Source organism: Leopardus geoffroyi, chromosome E1, assembly GCF_018350155.1.
Source record: "Leopardus geoffroyi isolate Oge1 chromosome E1, O.geoffroyi_Oge1_pat1.0, whole genome shotgun sequence".
Classification (NCBI taxonomy): domain Eukaryota; kingdom Metazoa; phylum Chordata; class Mammalia; order Carnivora; family Felidae; genus Leopardus; species Leopardus geoffroyi.
Genome location: NC_059330.1, coordinates 39373710 through 39395878, shown reverse-complemented (window position 1 = coordinate 39395878; position 22169 = coordinate 39373710). Strand labels below are relative to the sequence as shown.

Here is a 22169-nt window from a genome sequence, read left to right as displayed (position 1 = left end):
AGCCTAGAAATGCCAAAAAAAAAAAAAAAAAAAAAAGACAAAGGTAGGTATTACTGTTAAGAATATAGTATGTATTGGGGTGCCCGGTGGCTCAATCGGTTTAGCATCCAACTTCGGCTCAGGTCATGATCTCCAGGTTGACGAGTTCAAGCCCCAGGACGGGTAGTGTGCTGGCAGCTCAGAGCCTGGAGCCTGTTTTGGATTCTGTCTCCTCTCTCTGCCCCTCCCCCGCTCATGCTCTGTGTCTCAAAAATAAAAAAATAAACATTAAAAAATTTTAAGAAGAATATAGTGTATAATACAAGGCATAAAATGTTAATCAACTATTCATGTTATCAGTAAGGCTTCCAATCAGAAGTAGGCTATTAATAGGTAAGTTTGGGGGGAATCAAAAGTTGCAGCTGGATTTTCTACTGGGGGGGGGAGGGCATCTCTAACCCATCCCCCTAATCTCCCTCCTTCAAAGTCAGCTGTACATTATCTCAAGCACCACTCAGACTACCTGTCATCCTTTGATGACCTCTCTTTTAGTCGTCCCCTTCAATTTCACTTATCTCCATTTATGACTATGAAAATATTGAGAGTGGAAGAATTAGACAAAATGTCACTTATGCCTGGCTTTGCAGACTTCTAGAAATGTCCTCATCTCTGCTGGCATGCCCAGGATGGTGGCTAAGAGCAACCCAAAAATTCAGTCAAATGTCAACAGTGTTTTCAAGTAATTACAGATCCTTCTCCCTTCACAGCGGCCCACAGCATGGGTCAGGTGTTTATATACCCAAGGAACAGGGTACTACCCGGTAAACCAATGTACTCACGGTTTGGTGGAAAGAGCCCTGGACTAGACCAGAAAGCTGCCTCAGTGCACATTTATTGAGCATCTAACAATGAGCCAAGCCCTAAGTAAGCACTGGAAATAGAAAGATGATCAACGGAAGATGACTGAACCTTTGCTCTCAAGGCCCACAAGGCCCTCGAGCTATACGCTCGAGATAGCAAACACGGTCTGATACAAGAGAGTGGGTACAGAGTATCATAAAGTTACCCAACTACCGTGGGAATTCAGAGGAAGGACTATTGGGGGAAAGTTCCAGGAGGGCACCACAATGAGAATCTGAGCAGGATCCGGAAGGACAGAGGTGTTTAAGCTGAGAGTGGGGATAAGGCAAGGCAGCACTGGGCAAAGACGGGTGGCATCCCGGCGCCGCAAGGGCGCACAACCTCGGGCGAGGGGATTTACATCTCTGGGCCCCGGCTCGGAAACCTGGCAATTCGACTCCACTCGCGCTTGGAAAAACTGAAAAGGTCCGTGTTGCTTTTGGTCAAGGGTTATTGCCCAGCCGTTAAAGCAGGAAGCCCTGCGAGGCGCCCGTGGGGACCGAAACTCCGCGAACCGAGTCGTCCTCGCCTCCACCCCTCGGCTCGCTGAAGTATATACTCTTGTTCCGAGAGAAAGAGCAAGGAAGAACCCGGAAAAAACAACCACTACTCCCCCCACCGCCGCGAGCGCGGTGGGGGCCTGGCCCGCGCTGCCGTAGTGGTTCTGGGCCTTTCTTCTCGGCGCGAGCCCCGCCGTCTTTCGGCCCCGCTCGTGGAAGCCGAGACCCACGCTTCCCGCCACGCCACCTGCCGCCGTTCGGGCTCCGCGCGGTAGCCGACCGGGCCTCGGCCGCCGCCGGGCCCCTCCGCCCACTTCGCCGTGACGAATCGGCGCCAGGCCTGGAGAGTGCCCACATTCGGGGGGTTTGAGGAACGTTTGTGGCCTGAAAAAAAATCCCTGACTGGACCAAACACCACCGCGTCCTCACCTGGAGGTTTCCTTTTGCAAAAGAGTCGGGTGAGGGCTTGAAAGCAATTAAGAAGAGTGTGGAAAGTGCGAGTGCGGACGCTCCGGACGCGAGGGGCGGGGCGTGCGCGGGACAAAGGAAAACGAGGCCGGAGCTACGGGCGCTTTTTCTGCCCGCGGGTGAGTGTTTCCGACTGGGCCCGATCGGGTCGGGAGGGTGGCGAGTCGCGGTGTCCCTGCTTGGCTGGACCTCGAGTTCCCGGGGGTTGCTGAGGTTCAGGCTGGGCCGCGGGGCCGGAGCTGGGGGTCGGTTGCGGCCTCCTTGAGGCCTAGCGGAGCCGGAGCCGGGAGTGAGTTCTATCTCGGGCCCCTCCTCGGCGGCAAGATTTGCCCCTGCCACTAGCCCCGCCAAACTGGTCAAGGCACCCATGCATTCCCTTCTTTAATGGAGTTGCTGGTGAAGTGCCTTCTCCACAACAACCTAAAGGAAACGACCTCAGGGGAGGCCCTGGGGCGAGCCAAGCCCTTGGTCCCTCCCCCCCCAGGAAGGTGGTTTCCCTGTGTTTCGGCAACGACCGAGGAACTTGTGGCTTAGAGTGGAGAGCGAGAGCTCTGAAACAGTTTGGCCTGGGTTTGAAACCCGGCTCTGGCACTTCCTGGCTGTGTGGCTTTAGACAAGTTACTTAAACTCGCCGAGACTCCCATTATTCCTGTGTAAAGTAGGTTATCAATACATAACTCGTAGGGTAGTTGTGACCATGAACCGAAATAAGTGATAAGCCTGCCCCGTATAAAGTGTTCAACAAATAGCTAGTATTTTATGCCAGGCACGGGGGATGGATCCAGTGGCAGACAAATGTACAAGCTCACGCTTAGAATTTATAGTAGCAGACGAGAGCAATAATTTAAAAATATTAACAATAAAGTGTGATGTACCAGGGAGCTTTGCCAATTATCGTCAGGGATCCCCGCAGCAAGGCCTTCTGGATGTTGACAGTCCCTCCACCCACACCCACCCACTCCCTAATGTGAGCAGAAGGAAATCTATCTGCACCGGAGTCCATGGTTTCTGCCCCTTCCTTAAGAGGGAGAGACCCAGGTTGGGCCATTGAAAAATTTCTTTCCACACAGTCCTCTTATTCCTTATGCTCCAGGGAATTCCCTTAAAATGTAGAATAGAAGCAAAAGCATCATGCTTGTTTTCACGTAATGTTCCATGAAAGTATTCCAGTAGTCATAGAAGTTATTTGCTTCTTTTTTAAAAATGAATGCTTGTCTCTTTGTACACATCGTGTGTGATGTATTTTGATATGAGGAACAAGCTCACGCGTGTATGGTCTTGTTCTGAGCTGGTAATATTAGGACAAAATGTATTAAGAATTGAGCTAGGTGCTGGGACTGCAATAATGAGTTAGATGGTCTCTATTCCACAATCTAGCCATATTAACAGGTATGATACAATGTAATGAACAATATTATAGATCTGTAAATTGGATAGGAGTACAGATGAGGAAGCAATTCATTCTTCCTGGGTAATTTATCATGAAATTTATCATGAAGATAATTTATCATTATCTTCCACTGTGGAGATAATATTTTGAAATGGGCTGTGAAGGGTTAATAAGAGTTTCTCAGGTAGACTCTCAAAGTTATTCCCAGGAGAGATAAAGTTATTTGCCACCATTAGAGAACGTAAAGCTCATGATCATACCAGTTACCTTTTGCGTTGCCTCCAGGAATAAAATGCTGCCTTGTTTTAATAGAAGTTGTTATTCTAAGAGGAAGGTAAAGCTGCTGTTCATCAGTGATCTGTCAGTATCTGGTAGGCCTTGTTGGGGTGGGCCCTGATAATACATCACATTTTATTGTCATTGTATTTTTATCGGTTTAATTAAATGTTCACATGGCATTAGCAATACGTTTTCCATGCAAGAGGTGGCCCAATATCATAAGAAACTTGGAAGTCTATGTCTAATATTAATGCTAATATCCCCAGTAATTTGTTTTAGTTGTTTAATTCTGATGAGCCAAATGACCTATAAGAACTAGTTTTATGCAGAAAATTGGATTATTAGAAGATAGTGTAATTTTACTAAGAAGTACCAATTTAAACTACCCTATTCTTTAGGGAAACATCTCTTATGCTTGCTGAGTTTTGATTCTCTTTTTTTTTTTCTTTTTTTTTTTTCTTTTTTTATTTTAGTGTCTCAGATTCATTCTTAAGGAACTGAGAACTTAACCTTCCAAAATGTCAAGTAAGTTTCATTTTTTATATTTATCAATCTATTAATAAGAGACTAATGCCCTAGCAAATGGGAATTCCAAAATACTCTCATTTTTTTTCTTCAAAACAGGACCATTGGTAGTTTTGTTGCATAGTATTATATCTCAGTTGTTTACAAGAAGTTATTTATTTTCTTTCAAACAGAAAGACCATCTTATGCCCCACCTCCCACCCCAGCTCCTGCAACAGTAAGTTTTAATTTTCTTGTTAATGTAATAGCCAAGTCTGGCCTTGATACAAAAACCCAGATGTCTTCCAGTGACAGTCACTCAGTCATCACAGCAACAGGATGAAAAATTCAGCCAAAAAACAGCACTTCCTACTAAATAAAATAACTCTTTGCATCTTACCTTGAACCAACCCCAACATTAAAAGAAACATACTGCTGAAATTCCAACCTCCTATGCTCAGTTCTTTTTTTTAATGGGAAATAAATGATAAGTTTAACACCTCTTTCTAGTTAATCTCTGTCAAGACTCTTAAAAGTTAATATTGAGTGAATACTCATTCTGCCATTTGTTATTATTTTTAAACCTAACCTTCAAGTGGTTACATTTTTCTCTCCTTGTTTATATATAATTTTCATATTAAATCAAATAGTAAAGCTTCCAGTTCTATAATAACACTCATTGTAAATGTTTATTTTTCAAGCTGTTTAAGTAAGGATTTCATTATCCGTGGGTCAGATCCTGCCTATTGAATGTTTCAAAGTTTCTAAATACTTGTGAACTAGGTTTTTCACCCAACAAGTTCTGGCCCAGCTTGGACAGCATGTAAAATAATCATCCAATCCACAAAACAGATATAACAGGAACTGTTCAGGCCTTGCTGAAATGGGATTCCTTGTTGGGTTTTTTTGTTTGTTTGTTTTTGTCTTAACAAAACAAAACAAAACACTGTTAACATTGACCATAGCCTACAAAAGCAATTCTTTAACAGCTATCAGCCCTCCTTCCTTACCCCTTAGCCCCAAAATTTCAGGCTAGTCTACTAATTAGGTCCTTGTGTAATTTTTTTCTCCACTCCATGACTCTTCTTACTAACCCTCAGATGTATGCTTTAGTTATGTTTATCAACAATTTGTTTTTCCTAAGATACTTCTTAAAAGAGATACCGTATCTCATGTTCTCATTTTAATTTACGTAACATACAATTTCAGAAGTTACTTCCAGTACTCTTAAAGTCCTGTGTTTGGTTTGTTTTCTTTCTTAAATCAAAGAACATTTCTTATGACCATCTCCTTGGCACTCTGCTAGTGGTTATACAGGTGGAGTTGAACAGTTGAGATTCCTGACCTCAAAGAGCTAACCATGTACTTCAATTTTGGAAATGGTATAATTGTAATGTTTTAGTTTTGATTTTTTTTAATTCCCTTACTTAATTTTCTTACATTATTGCCTCATAATGTTGAAGTGATTCTCATTCTTTATGCAACCTTTGAAGATGTCATTTTGACGTAAATATTGCCTCTGACACTGTATAATCTCTTGAAGACAAAAACTTGATTTTTTGAGATAACAAAAATAGCTCGAAAACCAAGTGTCCCCTTATGACTTCTCAAATGTAGAAAGGGATTTTTTTTTTTGGCCTTTCTTTAGTCCTATTTCTGTACCATTGTAATTTCACATTGACACATAAAATACAGAAGACTAGGGATTAGGACATCCAACAGAATGGATATTAAATGAATTATCCTCCTTCCTTTTCTTTTTTTTCCATTACCTATTTACCATCACCACCACCACCACCACCACCAATACCACCACCAATACCACCACCACCCAAATGTACCACTCCAAGTAACATACACTTCTTTTGTGCCTTTGATACTTCATCTGTGTTTTGCCTACTTAAATATGCTTACTTTGCGTCTTTTATACCTGTACAGACTAGAATTGCTCAGTTGTTCTCCTAAAGAGTTGCAAATGTAATATCTGCTTGAATATCTTTCTTTTGGACACTTAGGATATGTGTAGCGGCATGTTTTAGAAAATTGTGTTTATAACAGCTTCAGCTTAGTTGGGGTGTGTTAAGTGTATTTTACATTCTACACGTGAAGACTAATATTGTTAATTGCATGTTAAAATTAAATTAGTTGTTTTGATTGAGTTTCATTAGGTTAAATACCCTACTTTTGGTTTCTCTTTGCTACATCCTTTTTATGCATTCTACCTTGATTCTCATGAACATCGGATGTCATTGTTTTAACCATGAGGGCACTACTGTCTAAGAGCCCGTTTGTGATTACATCAACATACAATTCAAAAAGAAAAATTCCATTGCTGCAGTGAGCAGTTGTGTTTTGAAAGGGTCAGAGCTATCAAAAAACTAGATGAAAAAGGAGAGTTCAAGTCTGTCGACTAGAAAAGTAGTTTGCATTAAAACTAAATGCAGAAAGTGTTCATGATTGACCTCTGGGTGATGGATCAAAGAAGAGATGGAAGAGAAAGTCTAAAAAAGAAAGACTGGGTTGAAAAGATCAGATAGCACCCCAGAATTAAATCCATGCATTTCTTACAAGTCTTTGTTTTGAAATCATGTATGTGACATCCATTGAATCCCACATATGTTCTTTTCTATTGACAACTCTGGCTTCCTGATTTGAGTATCTTTTCATTTCTCACATTATATAGAATGATTTAAAATTGTCTTTGAAAACAGTCCATTTCTTGTTTTTATTTGTTTTTAATAGATAAATACATTGGCAGCATCTACATAACTGTCAAATAAATCACATTTTGTTTTGCATGTAAAGTGTTTTCAGACTTCTAGTTTATCACACTTCAAGCCTTCCTATCTCAGACATGTATTGCTAAGTTGTTATATCATATTATCGACCATAAAGTAATCCTGAGTGTTTGACACACCTCAGTGTGTTGCTTATTTCAGAAAAAGCACACACATTTTCACTCACAACAAACACCACTGGCCCCCCCGCAAAGAGGAAAAAAGGGAAGGAAGAAAGAAAGAAAGAAAAAAAAAACACTTGCAGACTGGTTTCTCAATGAAAGAAAAAGAACAATTACAACACATCATTGCTTGTTTAAATTCAGGTTGCTTTTGCATGCCATATGCAGATCATTTTTCATTTCTGTGTTTTCCTCGTTTGAGCTCATTTCTCATTCGTGTTTTTGTCTCATTTGTTTCCATCAGCAAATGCCCAGCACACCAGGGTTTGTGGGATACAATCCATACAGTCATCTCGCCTACAACAACTACAGGCTGGGAGGGAACCCGGGCACCAACAGCCGGGTCACGGTAGGAGAATCAACTATTACAGCATCCGGCAAACAACTGGATTTGACCAGAAATGCCTCCAGAGTTAGGTCCTTTTGAGTCATCAGCACAGCCATCTAAAACAATTTTTTTAACCTGGCTTTTTCAGTATTTTAAACATTCGTTGTACGATTCTACACTGGAAAAAAAAAAGTAGTGAGATCTGGATATGTATATAGAAGAAAAGAAGAATCCATTCTGTTTGGTGGTTGGTAGAGATAAAGCCCTGGGCACTGCTTATACTATATGTAGACAAACCTAGAATTTATTACAGCTAAAATACCCTTTTTGAGATAAAGAGTATCTTTCATTTAAGGTCATTGGCGTCAAGCTCAAGGACTCAGTTTCTTAATAATTAAGCCAGGCTTACGGACCTGAGCTTTTTTCGGTGGCCCACCAGTTTGAACTGCTACACATAATTGTTTGTCTTTTGGATTTAAGAGCTGACTTTCTGAGATTCATTTCTCTCCAGTTAAAAAGAGAAAAACATTTTCATATCACTTCAAAGAATTGCAGAATGCAAGTTGAATGTGCCAGACCATTTTGAAGTGCATTTATAATCCATAGGACAAGGGTATGATTTCTGAAACTGACGATGTTTCATTTAAATGATCAACTTAAGACACCCAAATTGGGTAATGTACTTCACATTTTCATTTTAGAATCATCTTAAACTACAGTCAAAGAAGCTTAAGTACCAAAGAAAGATAAATGTGAAAATGATTTACCAAAAGTAAATAAAAATAAATCCAAAAGCCAAATACCTACATACATTGGAATGTGGCATTGGTGAGAATTTTTACAACCCATAATGGCTGTAAAATTTTTAATACTTGGTTTTTGTTTGCTGTATTCATAAATAATTGAATTAATGTGACTTCAAAAGAGCCCTCTCACCCTGTAGTCAAGCTAGAGCAGAAAGCTTGTAACTATCAAACTGTATGTCTATCTTGGTAAGCATATTGCTTAACTTGATAGTTTTGTTTGTCTAAATTTTTCATTGTTTCTGCATAATTTGTACTTCATAAGCATATCAATTTTATGTGCCATGCATATTTCATGGTATCTGGAAAGAATTTTGACAAGTGTGTGTATGTATGCATTTCACAATGCATACAGTTTTTATGTGCATCGGTACGTGTTTTTCCCTGGCCTAAATGTGTTTCACAGGTATAATGGGTGGCAAGGTTATCCAATGATAAAGAACATTTAATTTAAACAAGGAGCAGAATCAATTTTGGATCATTCATGTTAATGCAGAAAATTATTCATGGGGAGTGAACAAGAGAATGATTACATTTTAATAGCTCTATACAGTCAGCTCTTGATTATCTATGTTAATGGCATAGAAATGGTGATAAGTGTAATATTAGAATCATTTGTATTTCAGTTTGTATAAGCATTTTGTTCCTAACTTGAATATATCTGCGGGAATTCTCTGTTAATAAAGAGAGATCATTCAGTAGGAAAAGGAAAGGTCACTCGCTGTCTCAGGGCCTGTGAGTCCATGATCTGTTTCTCATTCCCTCTTGGAGATGTTAGAACCCAGCATTTGCGGGGCGCCTGGGTGGCGCAGTCGGTTAAGCGTCCGACTTCAGCCAGGTCACGATCTCGCGGTCCGTGAGTTCGAGCCCCGCGTCGGGCTCTGGGCTGATGGCTCAGAGCCTGGAGCCTGTTTCCGATTCTGTGTCTCCCTCTCTCTCTGCCCCTCCCCCGTTCATGCTCTGTCTCTCTCTGTCCCAAAAATAAATAAACGTTGAAAAAAAAATTAAAAAAAAAAAAAAAAAAAAAAGAACCCAGCATTTGCATTGGGCACTAGTTTCTGGGTCGATTAGTGCAGGAGGGTTGTTGGGCATAGAAAATTTAGTATCTTGCTTCTTTGTGGTGGTTTTCTTGGTATCATTGTCCTCTCAACACCAGATTGAAGTGTAATCAAACTGCTGGCTAGACTTAACCTGAAGGGCCTAGAAACTGAAGGATTTCAGCCTGTGTTAACCCCAGCCCCTTCAACTTTTAGTCATCTCTCCTTTAGGTCACTGAATCGCTGTCGAAGAAAATTAGTTATGCCTGAAGTTTCATACACCTTTTTTGTATATCTAACTTAAGCTTTGTTATGACTTAATAGATCTGATTTTGACCATGATAAAAGTGTTTTATTTTCAAATGACCCCAATTATGTGTTACCTTCCCCCCCCCCCCTTTTTGGCTCTTAGTTGGTATTATTGTATGCAAATAGTCTTAAGTCAGTGATTTGAAGGAATGATTCTGTGAAACCCCATCAAGTAGCTTCCTTTAGGCTCTACAGAACATCTGGTTTCCCTGGTGACTCATGCACTTGAATGATTTTGAGACTATATGCAGTGTGTTGAAACCTCTTGGAGCACCAGTGACAGCTGTGAGATGGAATCCATTCCTAGTCAGTCCTTCTTCCCGAAGGTGATTAGCATGCTCTTAAGTATAGGTGTGAAACCAGGTAGAGACAAGATGTTAAACACAGCTTATTTCTGTGCTGCAATGGAAATTCCATCCTAGAAGGAAACCCTTAAATGAGACCCTGCCAGAGAAAGCAGGGAATTGGAAGAAACAACAATAAAATCTCTTGAGTGGCCAAAATAAATTTCATAAAATTATGGTGATTCCCGGGAATTACTCTCATGTGAGCACAGTTGTGACAAGCATAGTCACACAGTTACTTTCCCCAACTCATTGCCAGTTACAAAATGTAAAGGTGGACAGTTGCGGTTAGAGGTAGCTTTCTTGATAGAAACATGTGAAAAAAACCCTCCAAAAGCATAACCACTGGGCCATTTGGTAAAGGGGCCAGCAGCTTTTCACTCCTCAAGCTAGAGGACTACAGGAAAGCAGGGGTTGTTTCTAATGGACTCTTCTCAAAACAAGGTTAAAGTGTCTTAAGTACAAACTGGTTTTGTGTGTGTGTGTTTTTTCTTTAAGAGTAATGTTTAAGGCATTGTAGAAGTCTGCTGAGATGGCAAATAAATTAGGGATGTTTAGTGATATAAATCTTCAGTGTCCTGAAAACCTGCTAGAATTTAACTTTGTGATTCTTGTTTTGGGTTTTCTTTTGTTTGTATTTATAAATTGACTATCATTGTAATGAAAATACAGCCTCAGTATGTAGACGATTTAGGTACCTTCCTTTGGAAGAAAGGAGGAGAAATAAGCAAATCCATTAATATTATCAAATGTGGTTCTCTGAAAAGTAATCAGAGCAAATATTACTAGAATTTGTTTTTAAAGTGTTTTAATTCGATATATTTAAACAGACCTTTTAGAATTCTTTATCTCTTTAAAAAAATCTGTGAGTGGCGGTCTACCAACTTCAGTTATTGGCATAATTCCAACTTTATTTGTAACCCACTTCATGGAATTCTGAAGATTTATGTTGGAGATGCTTTCTAATAACTTTATGAATGAAAAATCAGACCTTTGTGTGTCTTGCTCTGAACCCATGATTTAAGTTTAGCCTTGTAGGAGTTCCCTCACCCCTCGTTGAAACTGCTGCAGACCTGGAGACAGATCTTCTCTTATTGGCTGTTCAGATCACTGCTGTTTACAGTTTCTATCCCTTGTGGCTCACCTCCATTGCCCGCTGCTGGCTAAAACAAAACAAAACAGGGTCTGTCTGCATGGGCACCAGCATGAATTATTGTATAAATGTATAGGAGGAGTGGAAAGAAGAGTGGAAATCCTGCCTCAAAGGTGATATGCTTTCTAACAATTTCATGTATGAAGAAGCAGAGTTACTGAAAAATATATAAGGATGGAGGAAGACCCTCCTTGGAGGAGGAAGCGTTGTTTGAAAGCAGTGGAATTGGGGCACAGATACACTAATCTCTGAGCCTTGGACAAAAAATAAAGTTGTAATTGATGTCCCAACTCAAAAGAGGCGTTTTCCAGGGTTTTATCATAACAGCTGAAGGGCAAGGGAGCAAAATGTCACTAAGTCTCTTTATAAGGAGTTGCCAGTCTCTGTCTTTTGATAATTAGAGTGAAGCCAGCACCTCTTCCCCCTCCCCCCAGCCTGGCAAGGAGAATCAATATCCGTTGTCTCCTAGAAACTGGGGGGAAATATATGATTTGGCCGTGATTAATTTATTCTGGGTCCTACATCAAATGTAGTCATATATGTTAAAATGAAACTAAGTTCAGAAAGAAACACTCTTGGATTGGAGTTATCTGGGGTGCTCACTAGAAGCTCTTTGGTATCTCTTGCCTAGATATTAGCGCATAGAATGAACCAATCTCTCATTTTCTTTGCTTTGTTTTTTTCTCCAACTCACCTTTTTCTTCTCTAGCTCACCTTTTTCTTTACCTTTTTAAAAAATATTTTGTCTTCCCTCTTGTTTTCATTTTTCTTTGTTCCCACCAACCCCAAAATTTTTAAATCAATATAAGGTAAGGCCTCAGAAATAACTTAATTGGGCCCTGTGTCTGCCATTTCTCTGTTCCTGATAATTTATTTACTCCGGCACTGTTATTACGACTCAGGACAAGAAAAGGCATGACTTTAGTTTACGCTTTTGGATCCCCTCTATAAAAACCACTAGATACAGACAGAACCTTAAGAAAAATAAAATGTGTAGTCCTGATAAAGGAAATAAGGGTTGTTGTTTTTTTTCTGTTTTTGAACCTAGGAGGTAGTTTTTGTAGGGGTGTCATTCATGTGGGGGTGCAGTGTATTCCTGAAACTGTCCGAGTAGATACAAAGCCCCCCCTCAGACTGTGAGTGTGGTAAGTGCTGAAGGAGCCCAGACTCGGGCAGATAATCAAGTGTTGACTGTATGTGTAATGGTAAATTAAGCACAACAGAAGGGTGCTAGGTAATGTCCTAACATGAGACATGTGATATGTAACTCTATATTTTTGATGTATGGATTATTATGTAATACTTTGTTCTTACAGCCAGGTTGTCAAAGCAGTAGCAATAAACTGCTAAGTAAAATATTTTAAAATTTTGTGCCTAAAGTCATTTTCTTTATTTTCTTTTGATGTGAACATTTCTGAATTTGCAGTGATAGCTATTTTCAGTGGAGAAAATATAAGAATCTTGTATCCATGGACGAGTAGAAGAAAGGCGCATTAGAATTTGTTAAGGGACTCTCTTTTCATTTTGCTGGTGAACTACTTGCGATTGAATAATGAATATATTTAACTCTTTTGTAGGCCTCCTCTGGTATTACGATTCCAAAACCCCCAAAGCCACCAGATAAGCCGCTGATGCCCTACATGAGGTACAGCAGAAAGGTAGGTGCCCAGGAGCCAGAGGGGAGTGAGGACTGCTGTCTTTGCTTGTTTGCTTTCCATCACATTTCATAATGGCTTAGCCAGTTTTTCTGTGCACAGAGGGAAGGATAAGGAATTGCAGTTTTTAAAGAACTTAGTTCTGATTTCAGAATTCCAGAACTAAAATCCAACAAGAATAACATGATTAAATAAAAATGGTTTAAATCCAGAAGGTAATGTTATGTAGCCAATATACAGTCTTTTGGAGAAATTCAGTGACATGAGAAAAGTGTGAAGTGAAAAAAGGAATACGGGACTACATCTATTTATTTGTGTCATATTTTTTATTAAAACAGTGGCAGCTATATGTTAGTTTGAAGGAAAAAAAGCCCAGAAGGCAGTAGTTGTCTCCAAACAGTGTAAGCTTATGGTAATTTTTATTTTCTTTACATTTCTTAAATTTTCCCTCATGTTTTTATTTTGTTCTGTTTAGTTCCATTTGGTGACAAACCTATATTCTCTTAAAATAACAAACACAGCCAGTGTCTTTATTAATGACAAGAGCATTTAGCATATTCGCCACTATTTAGAAATTTTGGGTCATATTTACTTTACATGTATTTGAAGATAAGGTCTGTTGTGTTAGCAGATTAACCACTTTCCTTCTAAATTCTGTGAACCTTTTTTTTTTTTTTTTTTTTTTTCACCAACGTTTATTTTTGGGACAGAGAGAGACAGAGCATGAACGGGGGAGGGGCAGAGAGAGAGGGAGACACAGAATCGGAAACAGGCTCCAGGCTCTGAGCCATCAGCCCAGAGCCTGATGCGGGGCTCGAACTCACGGACCGCGAGATCGTGACCTGGCTGAAGTCGGACGCTTAACCGACTGCGCCACCCAGGCGCCCCTAAATTCTGTGAACCTTTAAAGAGACAGAGACTGTTACTGGGTTAGTTCATCTGAACTGTTAACAGTGATCGGAGATGTCTGAGATCTGCTGTGTATTAATCCAGCAGAGTGTAGATGAAATGAGATTGGCCAGCTATTGACAATTGTTGTAGCGGGCTGACCAGAACACAGGAGTTTAATACAATTCCCTCTGCTTTTGTTCATGTTTAAAAGTTTCTGTATCAAAAAGTATTGTTAAAGGTCTATATTTTTAGGCATCAATACTGAAATTTCATGTTTCCTTTTTAAGGTCTGGGACCAAGTAAAAGCTTCCAACCCCGACCTAAAGTTGTGGGAGATTGGCAAGATTATTGGTGGCATGTGGCGAGATCTCACTGATGAAGAAAAACAAGAATATTTAAACGAATACGAAGCAGAAAAGGTAGAATGGGGACCACAGCGGGATGGAGACAGTATAAAATGCATAAACATTTGCTTGTTGTATAGAAAAGAAACAAAAGATCTAATCAGCTAAGGCTGCACTGTCTGTCTGCCTGAGTCAAGTCCCTTAATTTTTCTACGCTTCAGGCTCCTTGTCTGTAAAAAGGAAATCATTTTATCTTTTGATATTCGAATGAGATAAAGGTATTCATATAACCTGTAATATGTGAATTATAAAACTGAAAAACATTTGAATTTCAGATAGAGTACAATGAATCTATGAAGGCCTATCATAATTCCCCCGCATACCTTGCTTATATAAATGCAAAAAGTCGTGCAGAAGCTGCTTTAGAGGAAGAAAGTCGACAGAGACAGTCTCGCATGGAGAAAGGAGAACCTTACATGAGCATTCAGCCTGCTGAAGATCCAGATGGTAAAAAAAAAAAAAAAAAAAAAAAAAGTGGGGTTTTGTTTATGCATTCTCTGAGAAGTAAAATTACAAGGAATCTTTTAAGTTTGTTTTTATTTCCTATCCTAAATGGAAAACAAAGCATAATTAAGTGCCATTTCAGTATTTTCATTAATTATTTTAAGATCTGTGTATGAATTTCCCACAAGAAAAAGATATCTGTGTTAGTGCAGAAAATAGCAAAAACTATTTATTGTTTATCAGAATCTTTATACTCAGAATGCAGGAAAGGTTTTTGAGTCAGAATTTTGCCTTACCTGCTTTTAAAGAGCTGAATGCCTTCTTGTTATGTCCTGTTTTCTTATTGGTTCCTTAAGCTTGCTGAATTAAAGGCTCTTAAGGGAGAAGGTTACTGAGTGGGTAGAAGTATTACAAATTTGTTTGCCATTTAATTCAGAAATCCAACATAACTCATGGTGACACGTGAGGGAACACATACAAATTTTATGCACATGTACAAATGTATACACATACAAATAGCAGAGCTTCCTGATGGGCAATCTGTGACTAGGTTGCAGGCGTACACATTAATCCCGGGTTCTCCACAGCCAGGCAGGGTCTGACACTGCAAGGAGCCTCAGAGTTGGCCTCCTGCAGCTATGAGCATTCTCCTCCACGAATCAAGCCTGCTGTACAAATAACATTTTCTCCCTGTGTGGCTGTGATGTGGAAAAGGCCAGAAGCTCTAGCTACAAGTAACAAAAACATCAAGAAAATAATTTAAGATCCCATAGTGGTAACAAAGAGGAAGCTTGTAAGAACTTTAAAAATAACATTGAGGGAGGAAGCAATAATGTCACCTAAACACAATGAATAAACATATACCCAGAAGGAGAGGAAAAACAATGGTTTTTTAAAAGAATGGACTGGGATATTGATAGATATTCACATAAATACAGAGTAGAATAGAATACTGTAATTAATAATAATAGAGTAGAATACAGACTAGGAACAATGCCTAGTGTTAAACCCTGTTTAACAGAGTCATCAGTGCTTAGGACACACTAGCAAACACAGACCAAAAATGACTCAGATTGGATGATTAATGCAAGAAAAACATACTGAACTAAAAAATAGAAGATCCAGTCCACAAATAATTGAAAGGATGGTGAGGGTTCAGTATAAGAGTACACGGAAGCCACAAGTAGAAACAGTTAACAGTTTTTGTTAGGTGAAAGGTGGCTGCATGAACATCGAGCAGGATTGCAGAAATTCATTCAGAAACAGTCTTCAAAAGATCTCTTCTCTGTTCCTCAGACTTTGGCCCATTATGTTTTGTAAGTTTAAGGTAGGAACTTAAAGCTGCTGGTAAGAAAGTAAGGTGAAAATAAAGATGCCAGGATAAGAATAACTTTAGACCTTGGACTTATGCCCCCGAACCGAGTAGAAAGAGGAAGGTTTGGGAGGTGAGGATGAGCATCAGGCCAAGAGAAGGGTGGTCCCTGTGAGCACAGCAGCTGCCAGCTTCTGTTACAGAGAAGGCATACACAGTTTCCACACAAAGCAGTGAAAGGTTTTTTAAATGGCATTTAGAGAATATTCATGAGATCAAGTAAATAGCTGGAAATTAGAAAATAACCAGAAAATATAAGCCTACTCCTTCCCCCCCAAAAACCCAAATTAGACAACTAGAAGTGGCAGGAAAGACAAGTCTAGATTGCTAAGACTTGATTTCCCCTCCAAGTGGTCAACACTGGCTCCAAGTGATGAAAGAAAACATCAAAAAGCAAATACATATATATAATTTAGAGGTAGCATGAATATACCATGTATGATCTCAAGTGTGAATATGGAAAACTTCCTTAACAAATAGAAAGGTCACAGTCTTTTTAAATAGTATTCTTTCTTTCAGTAGTTTTAATTTTAGAAGTATATGTCCTAAAGAAATTACTCGAAAGGAGACAAAAAGTAATTTGCACAGCAGTTTGTAGCAGTGGTATTATGATGATGGGCATTTTAGGAACTACTTGATTACCAAATGATAACGGAGGTGCTAAACTATGATAGAGCCACACAATTCGGGCCTCTAGCAAAGTATCCTAAACCATGGTCCCTCCACCTTTGGTGGGCCACTAAGATAGTTTAGGTGGGTCGGAGAGAAACTTCTATTTTAATGTGTATTGCTTTAGAGGGAGCTTTTTTTTTTAAGTGAGTTAATTTAAATAAATACGTTAAATAAAAATAGTACAGATTATTATCAGGTATGTCCAAAATCATGGAGGTGATAGAGCAAGGGTTGAGAAGAAGGAAATACTGTTTCATAGCTATTAAAAATAAGCATATAAGCCTGATCCATACTATATATGAACTTGAGTGAATGAAAACAAAGTAATAGCTTTACAGACTGGCAACAACTATATTTGTATGTGGATTAATAAAAGTAAAATTTGGTATTAAACATTCTTTTCCTATAAAATTACTTTAGAGCTTTAATGGTTTTTTAATCGAATGAAATGTATATGCTGGTCTGGGAAACGGTATTGCTAGAGATAATGTTTTCTCCGCAGTGGGCATTTTCATTACTTTACTATTAAAATTAAACAGGGACAAAGACACTGCCCGGTTCAGATGTTGTCATTAGGTGTAAATGCCTTAAATTACTACCAAGAAAGTGAACCGTTCAGCAGCATTTCACTTTTGCTGTAACATGCAGCCTTCCCGTTGATGGATTTCCAGGCCAGAAGACACATGGCTTTATCTCATTTGTGTTTCAACCAAATCCTTCTAGACACATATCATCACTTAAAGATTTTGTGAGAAAAACCAATACCTTGGCCAGTGAACATGTTATGTCCTCTGTATGACTTTTATCACGTGACTGCCCCGGTGCTCCCACGATGCCCTTGTTAGGCCCCGTTGTTAGACCAGTGAGGGCCATGGCTCCTTGTAATAAAGCATTAACATTGTTACTCTCTCCTGTTTATGGTTACTGGTGACCTCATTTCCAGAACATCTTGCTTATTCCAGATTATGATGATGGCTTTTCAATGAAGCATACAGCTACCGCCCGTTTCCAGAGAAACCACCGCCTCATCAGTGAAATCCTTAGTGAGAGTGTGGTGCCAGATGTTCGGTCAGTTGTCACAACAGCTAGAATGCAGGTCCTCAAACGACAGGTCCAGTCCTTAATGGTTCATCAGGTAAAGTCACAAACCGTTTGTTACAATAAGTTGGGCCTGTGTCACAGACCCCCAGTGGCGTGATTCTATACCATGCAGCGGTGTGCCTGTTAAGTATTTCTGTGTTCGTTGTAATCTGTTCCTGATTCGGAGAAGAGCTAGAGGAAATGGAGGTTTCCCAGGGATTTAATAAGTTGTTAAAACTGTACCAAAGACCCTTGTGATGGAAAGTATGTCCATTCACAATTTTAAGACATCCTATCAACCTTTACTACTTAACTAAATATTTTTTTCTGAAGAAATTAAGCCTGAAACAATATTCTTTAACAGCTACTTGTTAATTGTAATCATTCCTCTATACTGCATTTTTTGCTTTTAAGATCTTAGCTAGACACATTGTGTAATAAATGATTTAAATAAAAAATTCAAAACTTTTGTCACACTGTTAAAAAGTGTAGACTACTACAGGGGTGCCTCAGTCAGTTAAATGTCCGACTTTAGCTCAGGTCATGTGATCTCATGGTTCGTGAGTTCGAGCCCCACGTTGGGCTCTGTGCTGACGGCTCAGAGCCTGTACCCTGCTTCAGCTTCTGTGTCTCCACCTCTCTCTGCCCCTCCCCTGCTGGTTCCGTTTTTCTCTCTCACTCAAAAATAAATAAACATTTTTTTTTCAACGTTTATTTTTTTGGGGACAGAGAGAGACAGAGCATGAACGGGGGAGGGGCAGAGAGAGAGGGAGACACAGAATCGGAAACAGGCTCCAGGCTCTGAGCCATCAGCCCAGAGCCCGACGCGGGGCTCGAACTCACGGACCGCGAGATCGTGACCTGGCTGAAGTCGGACGCTTAACCGACTGCGCCACCCAGGCGCCCCAATAAACATTTTGTTAAAAAAGTATAGACTGCTACAAAATGAGATGTATTTCCTGTGTTTGACATTTGCTTTTGAGAAAGTAATTCAGTAATAAGAAAGCTGGATCCTGTGTCTTTCAGCGAAAACTAGAAGCTGAACTTCTTCAAATAGAGGAGAGACACCAGGAAAAGAAGAGGAAATTCCTGGAAAGCACAGATTCATTTAACAATGAACTTAAAAGGGTATCAATTTAATGTGTTCACTGTACTTTTTATCACTGTGTCTGTTGTTTTTTTTCTCATTTCTTTTTTCTAAAATAGTGTTTTTATTGAATGTTACTCACTTTCAAATAGAATTAACTCTGCTATAACCAGTAAGATCTTTGTTTTATGAAATTATTCCCATTTTCTGGCAAAATTGCAGTAGGTTTAAAATAGAAAAACACACACGTGCTAAGTCTGTAGACTCTGGACCCTCTGGTGTTTTAATTTAAACTCCTGCAATCATGAGTTTGTTTTCATTTTATTGAGATTTATTCATTAAATGTTTTCATTAAATTTAGTTTACAGTGTGTACTTTGTATTAAAACAAGTACATCTAATGTTAGGTAGCTTGAGATAAAAAATGGAAGCCTTGTATATAACCCAGTACTTTGAGCATCGCCTCCCCAACCATTCTGCAGTCCTTGGGGTTACGTGGCTGCTTTCTTTTCCTGTAGACACAGAGTTTCAGAGCAGACCTAGAACCATGTTTTTTCCCTTCCTGTATACATGTACATAGTTCCTAGCCAAGAAAGCCCCCTTTTGAAATAAAATTTCTCTGGTTCAGAGATTGTAAGAAAAGAACATTACTAAGAGAGTTTTCTCTCTTTCTGTTAGTTGTGCGGTTTGAAAGTGGAAGTGGATATGGAAAAAATTGCCGCTGAAATTGCACAGGCAGAGGAACAGGCTCGCAAAAGGCAGGAGGAAAGAGAAAAAGAGGCAGCGGAGCAAGCTGAACGCAGTCAGAGCAGCATGGTTCCTGAGGAAGAGCAAGCTGCCAGTAAGACCGAGGACAAGAAGGATGACGAGAGTGTCCCAATGGAGACAGGTGAGCTGCCAGTTGACAGCAAAGTGAATGTCAGGGTTATTCTCTGAGCGATCTACACATTTCTCTGCAAATCTTAATCTCTGTCCTAGATTCAGCTAAAATGTTGGTGTCAACACAAAACAGCAGTGGGGCATTGGTGTTAGTCTGGCTATTTGAGGTCTCAGGTATTTGCCCAGATGGAGGCATCATTTTCTAGCTTGGGAATATAAAGTATAACGATACAAAGGTTAGGATCCTGGCCCTGGAGTCAGACAGATCTGGGTCTGAACTCTTTCACCACCTGCTAGCATATGACTGGACAAATTATTTAATCACAGGTTCTTCGTGTAAGTACTGTGGTGCCAGCCTCTGAGAAGGAGTGCCCAAGGATAAATAAGGAAATGTATATAAAATCATTTAGTATTGGATTTGATGTAGTGTTGGCAGTCAGTATTTTAGCCTTTATTGCTAAAATGTGATTTGTGGTTGTTGCTTTTAAGGATCAGGGACACCTGCAAGGGACACCTGCAGGCCAAATCCTTTCCCACCGCCTATTGTCATAAATAAACTTTTTTGGAATATAGCCTTACATGTTGTCTGGGTGCTTTGGGGCCACCACAGTGTAGTTGAGTGGTTGCAGAGACTGCCTGGCCCACAAAACCTGAAATACTTGACTGTCTAGCCTTTACGGAAAAGGCTTGTTGACCCCATCTGAGAAAAGTTCTTACTACCAAGCCTACTGGTTTTCCTGTTTAAAAGCATTTCTCAAAGCACAAAATAACATGTCAAACTCACATAAAATATTGATTAAATCAATTACTTGAAATTTTGAGATCGCCTCACCTTAGGTACTACTTTGACCCTGTCCCGTGCCCTGTGCAAACAGGACTGAGCTCAAAGTATCATGGGAAATACAGCTAAAGGCTCCCTGGACCATCACTGCAGAAGGGGGAGGGACAGTCTTCATACTTGGTATTCAGCTGACAGTTTCTGATTTGACATCAGGAAAACATTTCATGGAATATAGATCTCTTTACCAGATGTTTCTACAAGATCTAATTCAGCAGATTAGCATTTCAGATAGTCAGATTTTTAAGTTTCATTGTCTGACTCTTTTTCTGCTTTGAACATATTTTTTATCTTAACAAATTTGGAGCATGAGCACATTTTTGTGGTTAAAGCAGGAGCTTGAGAATTAGGGTATGGAGTATGATTCTTTGCTTATTTTGCAAGTAGACAGAACACTCTGTCCTTTGCCTCTGTTCTGTCTATGAGTAGAGCATGCTTGTATAGTCTTTACTTAGATTTTATCCTTCTAGCTAAAGAAAAAGACGAAATTGAGAATATTAGAGCGAAAACTTCATGCTCTTAATTTCGTACAGAAAACAACCCAGCATGACATTTAACAAAGTACCTAAAATATCGCCCTTTTATCATCTCCACACCTGCTTTCTTACTAATTAAATCCAAAGCACTCCAGAACAGCATTGTCCAATGGAAATAAAATGTAAGTTGCTGTGTAATTGTAAATTTTCTAACAGCATTTTTTACAAGTAAAGCAGAACAAATGAATTAATATTAATAATATATTTATTTGTTTAACCCAGTATGTCTTGAACAAGATTTTAACATGTAATCAATATTTTTTTAAGTATTACTTTTTTACATTCCTTTTTCATACTAAGTTTTCAAAATCTGATGTGTATTTTATACCTGTAGCACATCTAAATTTAGAAGCTAAATTTTCATCAGAAATACTTGATCTGCATTTAGCTTTTGTAAATTTACAGCTAAGAAGTAGATTTGCAAACCCAGATTGTTTCAGGGATGCTAACAGTTCCTCAGTCATGCTGGCTGTTAATATTACTCATGGTGAGTGGCTACCATGTTGGACGGTACAGCTCTAGACTGTCAGCATAATTAGAAGAATGAATTTGTGTCTTGGAACTAACAGTGACAGATGTGTGGTTACAGAGGAGACACACCTTGAAGAAGCGACGGAGAGCCAACAGAATGGTGAAGAAGGCACATCTACTCCTGAGGACAAGGAGAGCGGGCAAGAGGGGGTGGACAGTATGGCTGAGGAAGGGACCAGTGATAGTAACACTGGCTCAGAGAGCAACAGTGCAACCGTGGAGGAACCACCAGCAGACCCCACACCGGAAGACGAGAAGAAAGAATAAATGTTGCCTTGTTTTATGTGTTCTAAATACTTTTTTAAATGAAAAAAAGATGTTTTTTGAGTTTTAATGGTGTTATGTGGTTTGTGTATTAGTATTTTTCTTGTCCATATCACACCACCAAATGCTTTTGGACCATTTAGCATCATGAGCCGAATGGCACAGTCCCCTTTCTTAAGCCGTTGTGAAGATGGTTCTTTTCTTTGGGTCTTATTTCTAGCCCTCGACTACTGAAAGCCTCAGAATTTAAATTAATAGAGAAAACACCCACCTCTTTTAGAGAGTTCTCCTTTGATGCTGCACAATCCGACTCTTACGAATGCCTTCCTATAGCTCACTGGGGTGCTTACCAAAGCCATAGCTTTAAACCTCCCGGTCCCTGTCAACAGTCTCCTGAAAGTCCCCTTTCCTGTAGCCTTCCACAAAGAGTAGCTTCTTGAAAACGTTATCATGTATGAGTATGTATTTGTTCACTTACCCTTTTTTATTTTTAATCAATGTCACATACCAAGAGTTGTGTTAAGGAGTTGACTGCAACTGAGCTTGGGTCGTATTGATCCAGAA

General features: G+C 39.5%; 1 protein-coding gene across 3 annotated transcripts; it reads left to right on the top strand.

Annotated features, from left to right (window-relative positions):
- The first annotated feature begins 1664 nt into the window (after positions 1–1664).
- SMARCE1 (SWI/SNF related, matrix associated, actin dependent regulator of chromatin, subfamily e, member 1) lies at positions 1665–21675 on the top strand. Of its 3 annotated transcripts, XM_045488760.1 has the most exons (11): positions 1665–1966; positions 3990–4041; positions 4215–4258; positions 7224–7328; positions 12531–12611; positions 13787–13918; positions 14179–14350; positions 17354–17526; positions 18498–18599; positions 19236–19446; positions 21400–21675. In XM_045488760.1, the coding sequence occupies exons 2-11, from the start codon at positions 4035–4037 to the stop codon at positions 21606–21608; spliced, it is 1236 nt and encodes a 411-aa protein (XP_045344716.1). In that variant the 5' UTR covers positions 1665–1966; positions 3990–4034; the 3' UTR covers positions 21609–21675. The 3 variants fall into 3 exon arrangements, with proteins under 3 accessions (XP_045344716.1, XP_045344717.1, XP_045344718.1); XM_045488761.1 differs by lacking the exon at positions 7224–7328 and having other exon boundaries at positions 1690–1966; XM_045488762.1 differs by lacking the exons at positions 4215–4258; positions 7224–7328 and having other exon boundaries at positions 1690–1966.
- Positions 21676–22169: the final 494 nt, after the last annotated feature.

Coding starts and splice junctions, on each gene's coding strand:
- SMARCE1 (XM_045488760.1), top strand. Junction 12,612..13,786: donor ACATGAGGTACAGCAGAAAG/GTAGGTGCCCAG, acceptor TTCCTTTTTAAG/GTCTGGGACCAAGTAAAAGC. Junction 14,351..17,353: donor GCCTGCTGAAGATCCAGATG/GTAAAAAAAAAA, acceptor TGCTTATTCCAG/ATTATGATGATGGCTTTTCA.